The sequence below is a fragment of the Chiloscyllium plagiosum genome, chromosome 38 (genome assembly GCF_004010195.1).
Source record: "Chiloscyllium plagiosum isolate BGI_BamShark_2017 chromosome 38, ASM401019v2, whole genome shotgun sequence".
NCBI lineage: Eukaryota > Metazoa > Chordata > Chondrichthyes > Orectolobiformes > Hemiscylliidae > Chiloscyllium > Chiloscyllium plagiosum.
In genome coordinates, this window is record NC_057747.1 from 24,052,598 (window position 1) to 24,067,374 (window position 14,777).

General features: G+C 43.1%; 1 protein-coding gene across 2 annotated transcripts in view; it reads right to left on the reverse strand.

The window, feature by feature from the left end:
* The window catches only part of cdh23 (cadherin-related 23), a 799,974-nt gene that overhangs the window by 61,402 nt on the left and 723,795 nt on the right, over positions 1–14,777 (reverse strand). For both annotated transcript variants that reach the window (XM_043679154.1, XM_043679151.1), the window contains 6 exons: positions 12,012–12,145; positions 9,862–10,071; positions 8,996–9,103; positions 4,455–4,557; positions 2,885–3,010; positions 744–947 (listed from right to left, as the gene is read on the reverse strand). In XM_043679154.1, coding sequence (XP_043535089.1) covers positions 744–947; positions 2,885–3,010; positions 4,455–4,557; positions 8,996–9,103; positions 9,862–10,071; positions 12,012–12,145 — 885 coding nt within the window. The remainder of the gene's footprint in view (positions 1–743; positions 948–2,884; positions 3,011–4,454; positions 4,558–8,995; positions 9,104–9,861; positions 10,072–12,011; positions 12,146–14,777) is intronic.

Here is a 14,777-nt window from a genome sequence, read left to right on the forward strand (position 1 = left end):
TTCATCCGCTTCCTGGTCACATTTAGCATCATCAGATACGAACCAATCAGCCCTCAGCTCTGAGTGACACATATCTGACTGTGATTCAGGTGTTGCCCTCAAATTAAAGGCTGCAACAGAAAGATTGTCACGGGAAACTGGATTGAGAATTGACAGATTCATTTCCCACTCGGGATCCTTACAGCCAGTCGAGATGTGATCACACCATCCCCTCAGTCTGGCCAGAGATGGATCCAACTCGTAGGCAGCACGAGCCCATTACAACCCAGCAAGGAGACTTTAAGAGAATGATGCTGTCTTATGTTCCATGGATGGACCTTTTCGAAACTGATGGAAAGGGCTAGGACAGAAGGAGCAAATGGAACAGACATGGAATTGCAATTGGTCAGACACAAGTTGTTTCGTAGCTTAAATCCAAGAATACAGGTGGCACTGTGCAAACCAGGGAGCACTGTTAAACACATCAAACTGGAGAACCAAAACAGAGAGCAGCATAGATAAATAGGTACACAGAAGGACAAGGATGTTGGGGAGATTCTCTTTGACAATCTTCCGGTTTTCTACAAGCACTAATGGAAGAGAGTCCAAATATAATGATGCGGCTTTCTCATTTGTCCAATTGATTACCCGACTTGGTGCACACAACGTCCCTAGTATTACTTCCCAGTGATCTGATGTTTACCAACTAGTCAGCTGGGAATAGTAGTTAACAGGTCATAAACATTTGTGATCCTATTCATCACCTGAGGGGCTGTTTTCCAGAATGTGGACAGTCATTGAAGATGGGGTAAAGACTGGTGCGTTGTCATTTTGATCTAAGACTGTTACTGTGAGTCCAGCCACACTCCTCAGCTGGCCGATATCTTCCGCTATTACAGTCAATTCCAGTCTTGCATTAGGCAAGGACTCCCTGTCGATGCTTTTTCCTGGTGCAACAGAGACAATGCCTGGAAAATGAATAAGGCATCAAATGCATTAATTAAAATGATTACAACCTGTTGGCATAGTCAGAGGATAATATCTGAGCAAATATAAACCAATCTGACCTCCATATGCAATTACTGTCCTGCTCCAAATTAACTCTAAACTGTTTTATCATATCATACTCTCACTAACACATATGTACAACAGAATCGATTAAGAGCAGGAATAGGCCACTTGACCCCTCAAGCCTTCTCTACCCTTTGATAAGATCAAAGCTGATCTGATTGTGGCTTCAATCTACTCTCTTGTGCCCTGATACCCTTTGACTCCCTCATTAGTCAAGAATCTCTCTCTCTGCCTTTGAAGTATTCAATGGCCCTGCCTGCACCAATCTCTGGGGAAGAGAGTTCCACAGATTCAGAACCCTCCAAGAGGAAAATTATTTCTGATTCCTTAAAATTACAGATCTCCCACTTAAACCAAGTCTCCTATTTCTACTCTCTCCCTATGATGTGAAAAAACCTTTTCAGGATCCACTTTGCCAAGTCCCCTCAGGATTTTATATGTTTCCATGAGATTACCTCACATTCTTCTAAACTTCAGTGAACACAGGGCCAGCCGGTGTAACCTTTTCTCTTGGGTTAAGCACTCTCATCACCTCTTGAAGAGAGATTTGGCTTCCTTCCCATTCGAGGTATTTCTCAGTGTGTGTGTGAAGATATGTTTCCTGGCACCAACCTTTAACTTGTTCTTCAGCAGGTTGTAGCTATCTCTCTGTATCCAGCTGTTAGCAGCTCTTGATTTGCTTGGTATCTTTCAGTCAATATTTGTTGGCCTCTGTTCAAGGCTGAGTTTTTTTTTAAACGCTTCCTGACTCTCATCCCTGGCAATTTCCTTTCACTGGAAAAGTCTTGGGATCTTTCCTACTGGAAAGCTAGTCAAATGTACCCATTTCCCTTTCGGGTGCAATATGTTTGCTGCATTTCACACATGGGATAGCAGAGTTGGAAGTAGCAGAGTATGTGTCCTGAACTTAATGTCAAGATGGACGTGTGCTAACTGAGGTTCAAACCTCTGAAGGTTTGAGCTGTGCATTTGAATGGCCCTGTTAGAATCTGCAATACAATTGTGTCCAAGTCTGTGGCACAGAAAACCATTATGAGGTTTCACAACATAGTATTTCTGAATTTAGGTTAATATTGTCCAGAAGTTTAGTCCAGCCAAATAACCTCTTGCACATCTGTGTATCCATTTAATCACAACTCAGATTGAAAGTCTCATTTGACAATGTATCAAGAATCAGAGTTTTCATTCTAAAATGAGAGTGTAACATCTCATAAAATCAGGCCATACAGCCCTTCCCAGCCCTCCAAAAAGCAACCCACCCAAGCCCTGTAACTCTGCATTCCCCATGGCTAATCTATCTAGCCTGCACATCCCTGGACAATTTAGCATGGCCAATCCACCTAGCCCACACATCTTTGCACTGTGGGAGGAAACCCATACAGACACGGGGAGAATGTGCAAACTCCATGCAGGCAGGCGCCCGAGGAATGGAATCAAACCTGGGTCTGTGGTGCTGTGAGACTGTAGTGCTAACCACTGAGCCACCAGGCTGCCTCATCTTAGCTTAAGTGAAAGTAAAGGCATCGATAGTGTGTTCCAACTCTCACTGGCTACTCTCATTTCCATTGGATGCATCACCCTAAACATGAGAAATTACTCCATGGCACAAATCATCTGGCTGCTCCTATAGCTACCAGAAGAGATGACCTGGCCATTTCTCTCACTGCTGTTTGCAAGCAAATTGACAGCAATGTTAGTCTACTTAACAGTCAGTGGGGCTTTCAAATATTTCACTGTCTGTGAAATACCAGAGCATAGCTCTGCAGGATGTGTTAAGCATTATTGAATAAAGCCTTCCTTTTGTGCTGTATTTAACAGAGGGGCAACAGCTTACCAGTGTTCCGGTCTACTGTGAAGAATTCGGTTATGTTAGTTTGTAATTGGTAACTGATCACAGCATTAGGTCCTTCATCACTGTCAAATGCTAAAATGGGTCCATTTAGCATGGTGATTTGTGTACCTAGAAGTTAAACAATGAAGGAAAGTGTGTGAACTGTGGTCAATGGCACATTAACTTTTGACAGTTACTGTAACACCTTTAAAACCAGTTTTTAAGATCATAGTACGAGCAAGTACAGTAGAAATTTGTGACTTAGGCTTGCCTCTTTTTGATTATACCCAATCCTGTTGAGTTCCTTTCACAAAATAGCTAACTATGCTGATTCCATGTTTAGCTGTGCCTCAGTGGCTGGAACTCCTGCCTGAGTCAGAAGGATATGGGGTCAAGTCCCATGGATACTGTATCTATGCTCATAGCCAGTGCAGTGCTAAAGGACAGCCTATCCCTTTAAATGATGGTTCAGGAGTTACTATTGGTCAGTACTCTCCTGGGTCTTCCGAAGAATTTTGAGATTGCTGGAATCCTCCTATCTGTCATAGACTCATACAGCATACCTGTCGACATTACTGTTGGGAGTTCTGATTTTCAGGTGTGATATTAATTTAAGGTCCTGTGTAGCCAGTCTCAAGATCCCATGGTACAATATGCTTCATAGTGTGCTAGCTAATACCTCCTCATCAACATTACCAAAATCACCTGACCATTATTGTGGGTGCTTGCTGTGTACAAATGTAACTACACTTGAGCAAGAACTTTCTTGCCTGGAAAATGTTTTGGGAGCTCCCTGAGAATGTGAAAGGTGAAATGTGAAAATAATTCAAGTCCTTCAAATAATTCATTGGTAAATATGGCACTGTGGCTGGCAGTTGGGATGATTGCAACAGAAGGAGGCCATTCAATCCCTTAAGTAATTCCTGCCATTCAGAGAGTTTATGGCTGATCTGTATCCGTCTTCACTAATTCCACCCTCTCTTCCCATTGTCTCCATATTCCTAGCCAGGTCTCAGATTTCAGGAATTGATGAAGAAGCGTGTGGGAGACTGTTTCAAAATCTTGGCACTTATTTTTCATGAATAAGCCTTTCAGGTTTCTCCCCTGAATAGCCCAGCTCTGACATTAACTCATTGTCTCCCAGAAAGTGGAGCAAGGTTCTCGCGTATCCAGCCATTCAACTCCTTTTTCAATCCAAAAAGCCTTAATCCCACATTATAACAGTAACAACATTTCAAGAAATGCATTGTTGGCTGCAAAAACACTTTGGAAGACCTACAGAAATGCAAGCTTTCGTGCATGAATTGCAAAAGGTTAGGGTGTAGGTACAGCAAGTAATTAGGAAAGCTAATAGAATGCTACCATTTAATGTGAGGGGAATTAAATATAACAGCCAGGAGGTTATCCTTTAGTTTTAAAGGGCATCACTGTGAAGCCATCGTTGCAGCACTGTGCACTGCGTTAGTCACCTTATTTAAGGGAGGGTGTAAATTCTTTGGAAGCAGTTCAGGGAAGGGTTTTTGCTTTGAGGATTCTGTCCCACAAAATACATGGCCTGTAATGACACACCTACCTGCTTCCAGATTCTCGAGAATTTCAGCTCGATACGACCTCTGAGTAAAGGTGGGTCTGTTATCGTTCTCATCTGAGATGGAGATGGTCAGTAAGCCAGAATCCTGGTAAGACAGAGACAATATTGTGAATTGATCTACCTGAAAATGGAAGGAACGATGTCTTCAGATTTTATTGAAAGGAAATACTATTCTATTTGCTCAATCATTGTGGCGATTCTGTCGCACACCAGGTCCCCGCTTCAAGACCAGTAGCTCTGGGTTCGAGCCTCACTTGAGCTGATGAGTACAGAAAGAGCACTCGTGATGAGCTCTTTGTATTCGGTTCCAACACTACCCCCAATATCTCCAAAGAGCAGTAAGTGTGTAGGATGATACAAAACAAACTTGTTTGTGAGTTGTCAATATGCATCAATGTTTCCTTTGGGTCAGGTGGTCTTGAGCTCATTGATGACCTCTGTCTCCATCACACCTTTCCCCCACATTCTAACAGTTACACAAAAGGGACAGCTGAGTATAGGAACTGACTGGAAATAGATTTGAAGCTCGGAGGATACAAGGGAGCAGTTGAAATTGTCAACAATTCACTGAAAAAATACTCATTAATGATCTGCTCATACTCTTTCAGCATGTGTTTCACTGACTCACTGATGGTCCATTCTGCAGTGGGTTCTAATTCAAACTTAGAAGTGAATTCAAAGCAGCCACTTAAAATGATCCCCAAAACACCAACTGCTCTGGAATGAGGTCAAGACAGCGATGCAACCTTTGGATTCAGGCACCTGATTAAAACAAATTACGTTTTGAATTTTGCAGAAGCGTTTCATCTCGCATTCATCAGGACAAATGCAAGAACGGCAAATCACAACAATTTATACTCCCAGAGAAAAGGATGCTGATTGGTTGGTAAGTCAATTCTGATTAGACCAAGCTGTTACCACAGACAAAGCAACAGTGCCCGATAGGTTACCCAAGCTCCTGGATTATTCAAAAAAGTTGCAAGAATGTTTGATGGAAAAGAGTGGGTCTGTATGTATGACATAGGTCACTTCTCTGTGTACATAAGCAATATCATTCAAAGACATAGCATTCACAGAGCTCTTGCATAGAGAAATTCAACTTTTATCTTGCGGTTTGTATTTTTATCAGAATGCCTTGACTGCTGAAACATGAAAATTTCAGTCCAGGATGAGCGTCTTCGTTATACCAGCTTTCAGAGCGCCGCTCCTTCCCCAGATGAAGGAGCAACGCTCCGAAAGCTAGTGTGCTTCCAATTAAACCTGTTGGACTATAACCTGGTGTTGTGTGATTTTTAACTTTGTACACCCCAGTCCAACACCGGCATCTCCAAATTATGTCTTCATTACAGCTGGGCTGGTTCCACATCGGATCTATCTGCCTCAGGATCATTTACGTATGCTCGTTCTTCCAGTGAAGTTTTTTCAACATAAGAGTTTATAAGAGTGAGACGGGGATCCCATTGAATGCGGACTGGTTCTGGACAGACTGGATGCAGGGATGATCTTTCCTCTGGGTGGGGGAGTCATCAGCTCAGAATACATGCTAGCCCATTTCGGACTGAGCTGAGGAGAAGTTCCTTCACTTGGGCACTTGTGAACCTGTAGGGAATGCTCCCCCAGCAGAAGTCATTGCATATATTTATCATAGATCATAGAAATTCAAAAATCATTTAAGAAAGAAAAAGATAGATAGCTATCAGCTGAAGGTGTCAAAGGCATGGGGAGAATGCCGGAATATAGCATTAAGAAATGGGATCAGCTGTGGGGCATTCCAAGACAGGGGGGCATATTTGGAGAGGAGAGGGATTTTAAAAAAGACATGGGGGCAATTCTTTTACATAGAGGATGGTTCATATGTGCAATGAACTTCTTGAGAGGTGGTGGATGTGGGCACAGTTGCAATGTTAAAAAGACACTCAGCTATGTACATGAAGAGGAAAGGTTTGGAGGGACATGGGTCAGGAGCAGGCAGGTGGGACTCGTTTAGTTTGAGATTATGTTTGGCATCAAATAGTTGTACCAAAGGGCCTGTTTCCATGCTGTATGGTTATGACTTTATGATCATATTGAATGGAGGAGGTGGCTTGACGGGCTGAAGGGTCAAGTCCCATTCCTATATTTCTGTGTGATTAACATGCCTTTATATTGCAGTAACATGTGTACAGGTACAGGCCATTCAACCCCTAAGGCATGTTAGGAGGAAGTGAGGACTGCAGATGCTGGAGATCAGAGTTGATGAGTGTGGTGCAGGAAAAGTGCAGCAGGTCAGACAGCATCTGAGCAGCAGGAGAACTGATGTTTCCCAGCTACCTTTCCCCCGCCCCCTCCCACTTATCTCTCAACCCTCTTGGGCCACAAGTCTCATTCCTGATGAGGGCTTATGCCTGAAACATCGACTCACCTGCTCCTCTGATGCTGCCTGACTTGCTGTGCTTTTCCAGCACCACACTCATCAACCCTAAGGCACCTTCTATCACTCAATTAGATTAAGACAGTACACTTCTTCACTGAATCATCTTTGGGTTCTGTAGCCTTAATAGCCTTACCAAGCAATCAATTCTAATAAGGTTCTGAGTCAAATATTTTATTCTATCCTCACCCTGTCTTTTGGTGGACACAGGTTCAAACTGAGGCATTCAAGAGGGGATTGGATGATTATTTGGATAGAACCAGTGGGGAGGAAGCAGGGCATTGGGACTGGGCAATGATACTCATTTGAAGAGCTGCAGCAGACATGATGGACCCAATGATGGCATGTTTCTGTGCTGTAACATTTTGTGATTCTGTAAAAGACTGGTTTATGCACCTTTGTTAACTGATTCACTGCAAAGTGAAATAACCTTTCCCTCTTTAACCTTTAAAGCTTCTGAAATTGAATCAATTAGATTCATATTCTCTGTTCCAGCAAATACAGCCCACACTTGTGCAGCGGCCTCCTTGTAATTGCATTTTCTAATCCCTAGTGCTAATCCTGTGAGCCCGTGCTGTCTGAAATGTTAAGGTAATAGCCAAACAGGCACTTTTTTATTGAAAGGAATGAGCTGGAATCTACTGCCTCAAAGGATAATCGAACAGATGAAGAAATAGCTTCCAAAACAGAATCTGGTAGACGTTTAGCCTTTGCAGAGTTTTGAGAAGATTTGTAGCTCAGGTTGAGATTCTGGATGTAGGTTTGCTCGCTGAGCTGGAAGGTTCATTTTTTTTCAGATGTTTCATCACCATACTCGGTAACATCCAGACAAAGCACTACTGGTGTTTCCTGCTTTCTATTTATATGTTTGGGTTTCCTTGGGTTGGTGATGTCATTTCCTGTGGTGATGTCATTTTCTGTTCTTTTTCACAGGGGTTGGTAAATGGGGTCCAAGTCGATGTGTTTGTTGATAGAGTTCCGGTTGGAATACCATGCTTCCAGGAATTCTCGTGCGTGCCTCTGTTTAGCTTGTCCTAGGATGGATGTGTTGTCCCAGTCGAAGGATACTATTGAGAGAAGGTCATGTTGTTTTGTGGCTAGTTGACGTTCATGTATCCTGGTGGCTAGTTTTCTGCCTGTTTGTCCAATGTAAAGTCATTGGAATGAGCAGAGATGTGAGATAATTTTCAAATGGTTTTTCTAAAATGTGGCAGACATAGTAACATTTATTAATCAGAATGTACAGGGTAAACTAGGTTAAAGAGACAGCCATCCAAGACCTAGATGACTTAGAGAAATTTCTTCACTCAGAACATTGCAATCCTTTGATTTCTGTCCCCCAGAGAGATGCTAAGTTGCAGAATAACTGACATATATTTGGAGTCTTCAGTGAATCGAGGAATGGGAGGTATGATGGGACAAGGAAGTAGAGTTGAGGTTTAGGGTCAGACCTGAATTTATTAAATGGTGGAATTTGCTTGAGAGCTCATGTGGTTGACATCTATTTATCAGTTACATCTAAACTCACGCACCTATCATTTTTTATATAACTTAATCAACTGTTTGGACATATAATTTTAAAAGATATTTACTTTTGGGATGAGCGTATCGCTGGCTAGATCAGAATTTATTGCCCACCCCTAATCACCCAGAGGACAGTAAAGAGTCAACCACATTGCTGTGGGTCTGGAGTCACATGTAGGCCAGACCAGGTAAGGATGGCAGTTTCCTTCCCCCAAGATGGCTTTTTCTGACAACTGACAATGAGTGCATGATCATTATTAGACTCTTAATTCCAGATGTTTATTGAATTCAAATTCCACTATCTGCCATGGTAGGATTCAAGCCCCATCCACCTTCATGACCTACCTTCATGGTGATCACTACTCTGAGGTGGGACTTGAACTCAGATTTGCTGAACTAGACGTAGGGACTCTACCACTGCAGCAAAAGACCCTCAACACACAATCTTATGATTTCATTTGCATATGATTAATAAATATGCGCATCACAATGAAACTTTAATCACACATTCAATGTATCTCTAAATGCTAAAGCCGATGATGTAGTTAGGTTTAGCAACACTGCATTTGATAGGGCTGAAAATAATTACTCTTCGAGCATGTCTCGGGTTTTCTGGGTTGTCTTTGACTGTGATGGTGAGTTGGTATTCAGCAGTCTGCTCTCTATCCAATGGTCTGTTGATATAGATGACTCCAATCTGTAAAGAAAAAGGTGACATTAACATGAGAAAGGAATCACAATCACTTTGGATCCCCGTGCAGGAAGATGTGAAGAAGGAGCAGGGGTAGGTCACTCAGATTCTCAAACCTGTTCGGTCTTTCAATCATGACTGACATAGTTGTGACCTCAACTCCACAAGACCTGCCAACTTTCAGTGCCCTTACTTAACAAGAATCTCCTAAACTCCATCAAAAATATTCAAACTGTTCGCTTTCACAGACTCATCCTGAGAGTGGCAGAGAGTCATTCTCATCTGGGAGGGTCTGCCATGATAATGAGGATGATGTTGATGACAACCACTCTCTGTTTCTTGTTCATCAAAACACTATTTCCCTTTCCCAAAATCATTTACACTCATCCTGATTGTACCATATTGTGCTGCTCTTAAAATATCTATTGAAGAATGGACTTTTATTCATTTCTTCGAGGACAGATGCAGAGAAAGAGTGGGGAGATGATTTTAGGGAATGAATTTTCATAGATTTGTAACTTAGGTAATTGTGTTCTAAAATAACAATTAGGTTTTGGAGATTGTAGGGGTGATGCTTGTTACAGAAATAGGGAGGAGGTTTGATTCGGAACATGAAGATAAGATTTAATCTGGTATACCAGGAAACAATGTAGATTAGTGAACACAAGAGCTACTGTGTAAACGAGACTTGGTTGCTCATGTTTGTTTCAACCTTTATATTAACCATGTCACATCCACGTACTTAAGCTAATCGATTACTTAACTGTTTCATTGATGAAGAAGGCATTTTCAAAGTTTCCTGCAGTGATACTAAAGGTCAGGAGTGCATTGTGCCCACTGTCAATGTCAGTGGCCAAAATCCTAGTAATGCTTGTGGACACGGCTGTGTTTTCACTGATGGTGCAGTTCCGTGGAATGTTCTGGAGCACAGGATCATTGTCGTTTACATCCAGGACACGAATGCCCACCAGTACCTGCACACAATAGAATCAGAGGATTTTACAGCATGGAGCAGTGCATTCAGTCTGTCACGTCCCTGTCAGTTCTTTGAAGAGCTCTGCGATCAGGCTCACTCACCCTGCTCTTTCCCCCATAGCCCAGCAAATGTCTCCACTTCTAGTGTCTACCTTTGGAAAGTTTCGCTTCCAGCACATTTTCAAACAGTGTGTTCCAGATTGTAACAACTCAATACGGAAAAACTGTGAAGGTAGTGACCTGAAAAACTGGTGTCCTCTGTTCAATAAGTATGAGGAAATCTTCTTTACGTGAACATTCTTGCATTATATCGACTCTGAAGTTTCCCTGCTCAAAGGAGAACAATCCCAGATCCCTCACATAAACTGACTGAATTCTAATAAATTCCCAGTTCTGGAATAGGATGTTGTAATCCAAATGAGTCACACCAGAGAGATGGGGCAGGAGTGGTCCTTACGACCAGATTTGATCAATCTTTTCCCAAGAAGTAAACCTCTTCAAAGTCAGATATCTGCTGCTTTTCCATGACAAAACAGGGCTCAAGGTAGAGCACGACGTGTAGGTTCAGGAATTTGTGAATGAAAATCAGGCCTGACCATAAAGCCTGACGTCTAATTGGGTCGCACATTTTAATGGGTGGACTGGGGAGTTATTGGAGTCGATGATGTTGAATTGGAATTCAATTTGCTGCAGTTGGTGGCTGAGAGTCTTCAGCTGAATTCCTCAAGAAAATCAGCAGATAGGGAACAGAAACTTAATGTTCTAAATCTGAATGTGTTTTCTCAAACTCTTGGCTGGTGAGTTTACTGGTGGTGGTCAAAGGCAAGGCCTGCTGAGCAATTGCAGAATGCTTCAGCCAAGCTTTTGTCTCTCTCTCTCTGACAAGATGTTGAACTGAGCTCCCGCTCTTCTCATGTAAAGTCAGAGGTACCACGACACCAAGTTATAGCCCAACAGGTTTATTTAAAATCACAAGCTTTCAGAAGTGAGCTGATGAAGGAGCAGTGCTTCAAAAGCTTGTGATTTTAAATAAAGCTGTTCGGACTACAGTCTAGTGTTGTGTGACTTCTGACTTTGTCCACTTCACACATCATGAATGGATGTAAGACTCTTCATTTTACAGAAGGACAGAGGAGATCTCCTCGGTGCCCGAGAAACATGTATCTCTCAACCAACACTGCTCTTTGCAGGAGCTTACTCAGCACAACTGGTTCCAATTGAGAATATTGACTGCACTTCAAAAGTACCACCACTTTGAGCAGGGGGTCCCATCTGACACAAATCATAATCCTCAAGGCTGAAACTATAGTCCGTGCCAGCCTTGTGTGAGAATAACTGAAGGAAAGAAAGGAGAGAGGGAGGGAAGGAAAGAGTAAAGAAATAAGAAGAGAAAAGAAGGAACAAAGGAATGAGAGAGAGTTACAAGTTGAGAAAGAAATACAGATGGTTGTTTCATGGATGGAGATAATGGGAGAAATGAGGCAAGTGTATCAATGTGCCTATCCTTGCAGACAGGGTAAGATTAGATTACTTACAGTGTGGAAACAGGCCCTTCAGCCCAACAAGTCCACACCGACCCGCCGAAGCGCAACCCACCCATTCCCCTACATTTACCCCTTTACCTAACACTACGGGCAATTTAGCATGGCCAATTCACCTGACCTGCACATCTTTGGACTGTGGGAGGAAACCGGAAGAAACCCACGCAGACACGGGGAGAACGTGCAAACCCCACACAGTCAGTCGCCTGAGTTGGGGATCGAACCCGGGTCTCTGGCGTTGTGAGGCAGCAATGCTAACCACTGTGCCACTGTGCCGCCCACAAATTGCCTGCTAAAGATTACTGTCCAAAAGTAACTGGGCAATATGTGAAGCTTGATGATAGGAATACATGCTGTGCTAATATAAAACAGGGGGTATGAATAAGTTAAGGACTGACCGTACTGCTCAGTGCTGGTGTGCCTCTGTCCTTGCCCATAACGGTTAGGTTATAAAATGCAATGCTTTCTCGATCCAACTCGGCGCCTCTTCGCACACGGAGCTCCCCTTCCACTGGAGAAATAATGAACTCATCTGAGAATCAAGAGAAAGGGAACGTTGATTGGAAGTTCAGGCCCATTCTGAAGGCACTATCTGCAGAACCTGTAACACCCCTTGGCTAGAACATGCCACTGGGAACGATTAGCCAGTAGTTACACGCACCAGAACATATTCTTCTCCTTTGCTAATGTTTCCATTCCTTTATCCTCTGTTTTCTACCATGTTGTAAATGATATAATCTTTGCATACCATGTTTATCAACCCTCCCATCTTTGAGTTTGTTTTATTCATTCACAGAATGTGGGTGTCACTGACTGGGCCAGTATTTTATTGCCCATTCCCAGTTGCCCTTAAGAAGGTGGTGGTGAGCTGCCTTCTTGAATGGACAGAGTCCATATGCTGTAGGTAGACCCACAATGCCATTAAAGGAGGGATCTTCAGAGTTTTGACCCTATTGCAGTTGTGCTGTGTGTGAAATCTAAATGATAGTAATTAGGATATGAATGTCCTTTGTGGGACTGTGAATATTTTTCCTATTAGCAACCCATGCTGAGATATTTATAGTCCAAGAGTGTGGTGCTGGAAAAGCACAGTCCGTCAGGCAGCATCCGAGGAGCAGGAGAATGGGTGCTTCATACATAAGCCCATGTCAGGAGTGAGCTCCCCAGATGCTGCCTGATCGGCTGTGCATTTCAAGAAGCACACACCTCAACTTCGATCTTCAGCATCTGCAATCCCCATTTTCTCCCTGAGATATTTGTATCATCGATAGTCACAGGTGAGGTGCCAGAAGACTGGAGGTTGGCTAACGTGGTGCCACTGTTTAAGAAGGGTGATAAGAAAAAGCCAGGGAACTATAGACCAGTGAGCCTGACCTCAGTGGTGGTCAAGTTGTTGGAGGGAATCCTGAGGGACAGGATGTACATGTATTTGGAAAGGCAAGGACTGATTAGGGATTGTCAACATGACTTTGTGCGTGGGAAATCATGTCTCACAAACTTGATTGAGTTTTTTGAACAAGTAACAAAGAGGATTGATGAGGGCAGAGCAATAGATGTGATCTATATGGACTTCAGTAAGGCATTTGACAAGTTTCTCCACTGGAGGCTAGTTAGCAATGTCAGATCTCATGGAATACAGGGAGAACTAGCCATTTGGATACAGAACTGACTTGTAGGTAGAAGACAGAGGGTGGTTTTGGAGGGTTTTTTTTTCAGACTGGAGGCCTGTGACCAGTGACCTGCGCCACAAGGATCGGTGCTAGGACCACTACCTTTTATCATTTATATAAATGATTTGGATGTGAGCATAAGAGGTATAGTTAGTAAGTTTGAAGATGACACCAAAATTGGAGTGTGTAGTGGACAGTGAAGAAGTGAATGGACCTCAGATTACAACAGGATCTTGATCAGATAGGCCAATGGGCTAAGGAGTGGTAGATGGAGTTTAGTTTAGATAAATGCGAGGTGCTGCATTTTGGGAAAGCAAATCTTAGCAGGACTTATACACTTAATGGTAAGGTCCTGGGGAGTGTTGCTGAACAAAGAGACCTTGGAGTGCAGGTTCATAGCTCCTTGAAAATGGAGTTGCAGGTAGATAGGATAGTGAAGAAGGCATTTGCTATACTTTCCCTTATTGGTCAGAGAACTAAGTATAGGAGTTGGGAGGTCATGTTGCAGCTGTACAGGACATTGGTTAGGACACTTTTGTAATATTGTGTGCAATTCTGGTCTCCTCCCTATCAAAAGGATGTTGTGAAACTTGGAAGGGTTCAGAAAAGAGTTACAAGGATGTTGCCAGGGTTGGAGGATTTGAGCTGTAGGGAGAGGCTGAACAGGCTGGGGCTGTTTTCCCTGGAGCGTTGGAGGCTGAGGGGTGACTTTATAAAGGTTTACAAAATTATGAGGGGCATGGGTAGGATGAATAGACAAAGTCTTTTCCCTGGGGTGGGCGAGTCTAGAACTGGAGGGCATAGTTTTAGGGTGAGAGGGGAAAGATATAAAAGGGACCTAAGGGGCAACTTTTTTACGCAGAGTGTGGTGATGTATGGAATGAGCTGCCAGAGGAAGTGGTGGAGGCTGGTACAACTACAGCATTTAAAAGGCATCCGGATGGGTATATGAATAGGAAGGGTTTGGAGGGATATGGGCCGGGTGCTGGCAGATGGGACTAGATCGGGTTGGGATATCTGGTCGGCGTGGACGGGTTGGACCGAAGGGTCTGTTTCCATGCTGTACATCTCTATGACGCTATGATTTTAGACGGATTTTTTTTTAAAGCATATGCTTTTCTAAATTGCCATGTGTGGATTTTTTGACTATTGCTTTAAGGATCACTTTGTTCATTAGGAACAGCATTTCCTGTCTTTAATAGGCCTGAGTTTTTCCTGTTTTGACCAACTGTGCTCAGTTAACTTGAGTAGCTGCAGAGGACTAAGACATTTGCAAACCTTATGATGCACTCTGTCAGCCAAAGGTTCAGGGAGCAGCACCCACACCTCAGAGTCAGAAAGTTACTGGTTCAAGTCTCCACCAGAGCACTGAAATCTAGTCTGGTACTCCCAGCTCAGTGCTGTGCAGTTGGAGGTTCTGTCTCTCTCTGACAAGATGTTGAACTGAGTTCCCAACTGCCTTCTCACGTGGATGGATATAAGATGTTCCACTTT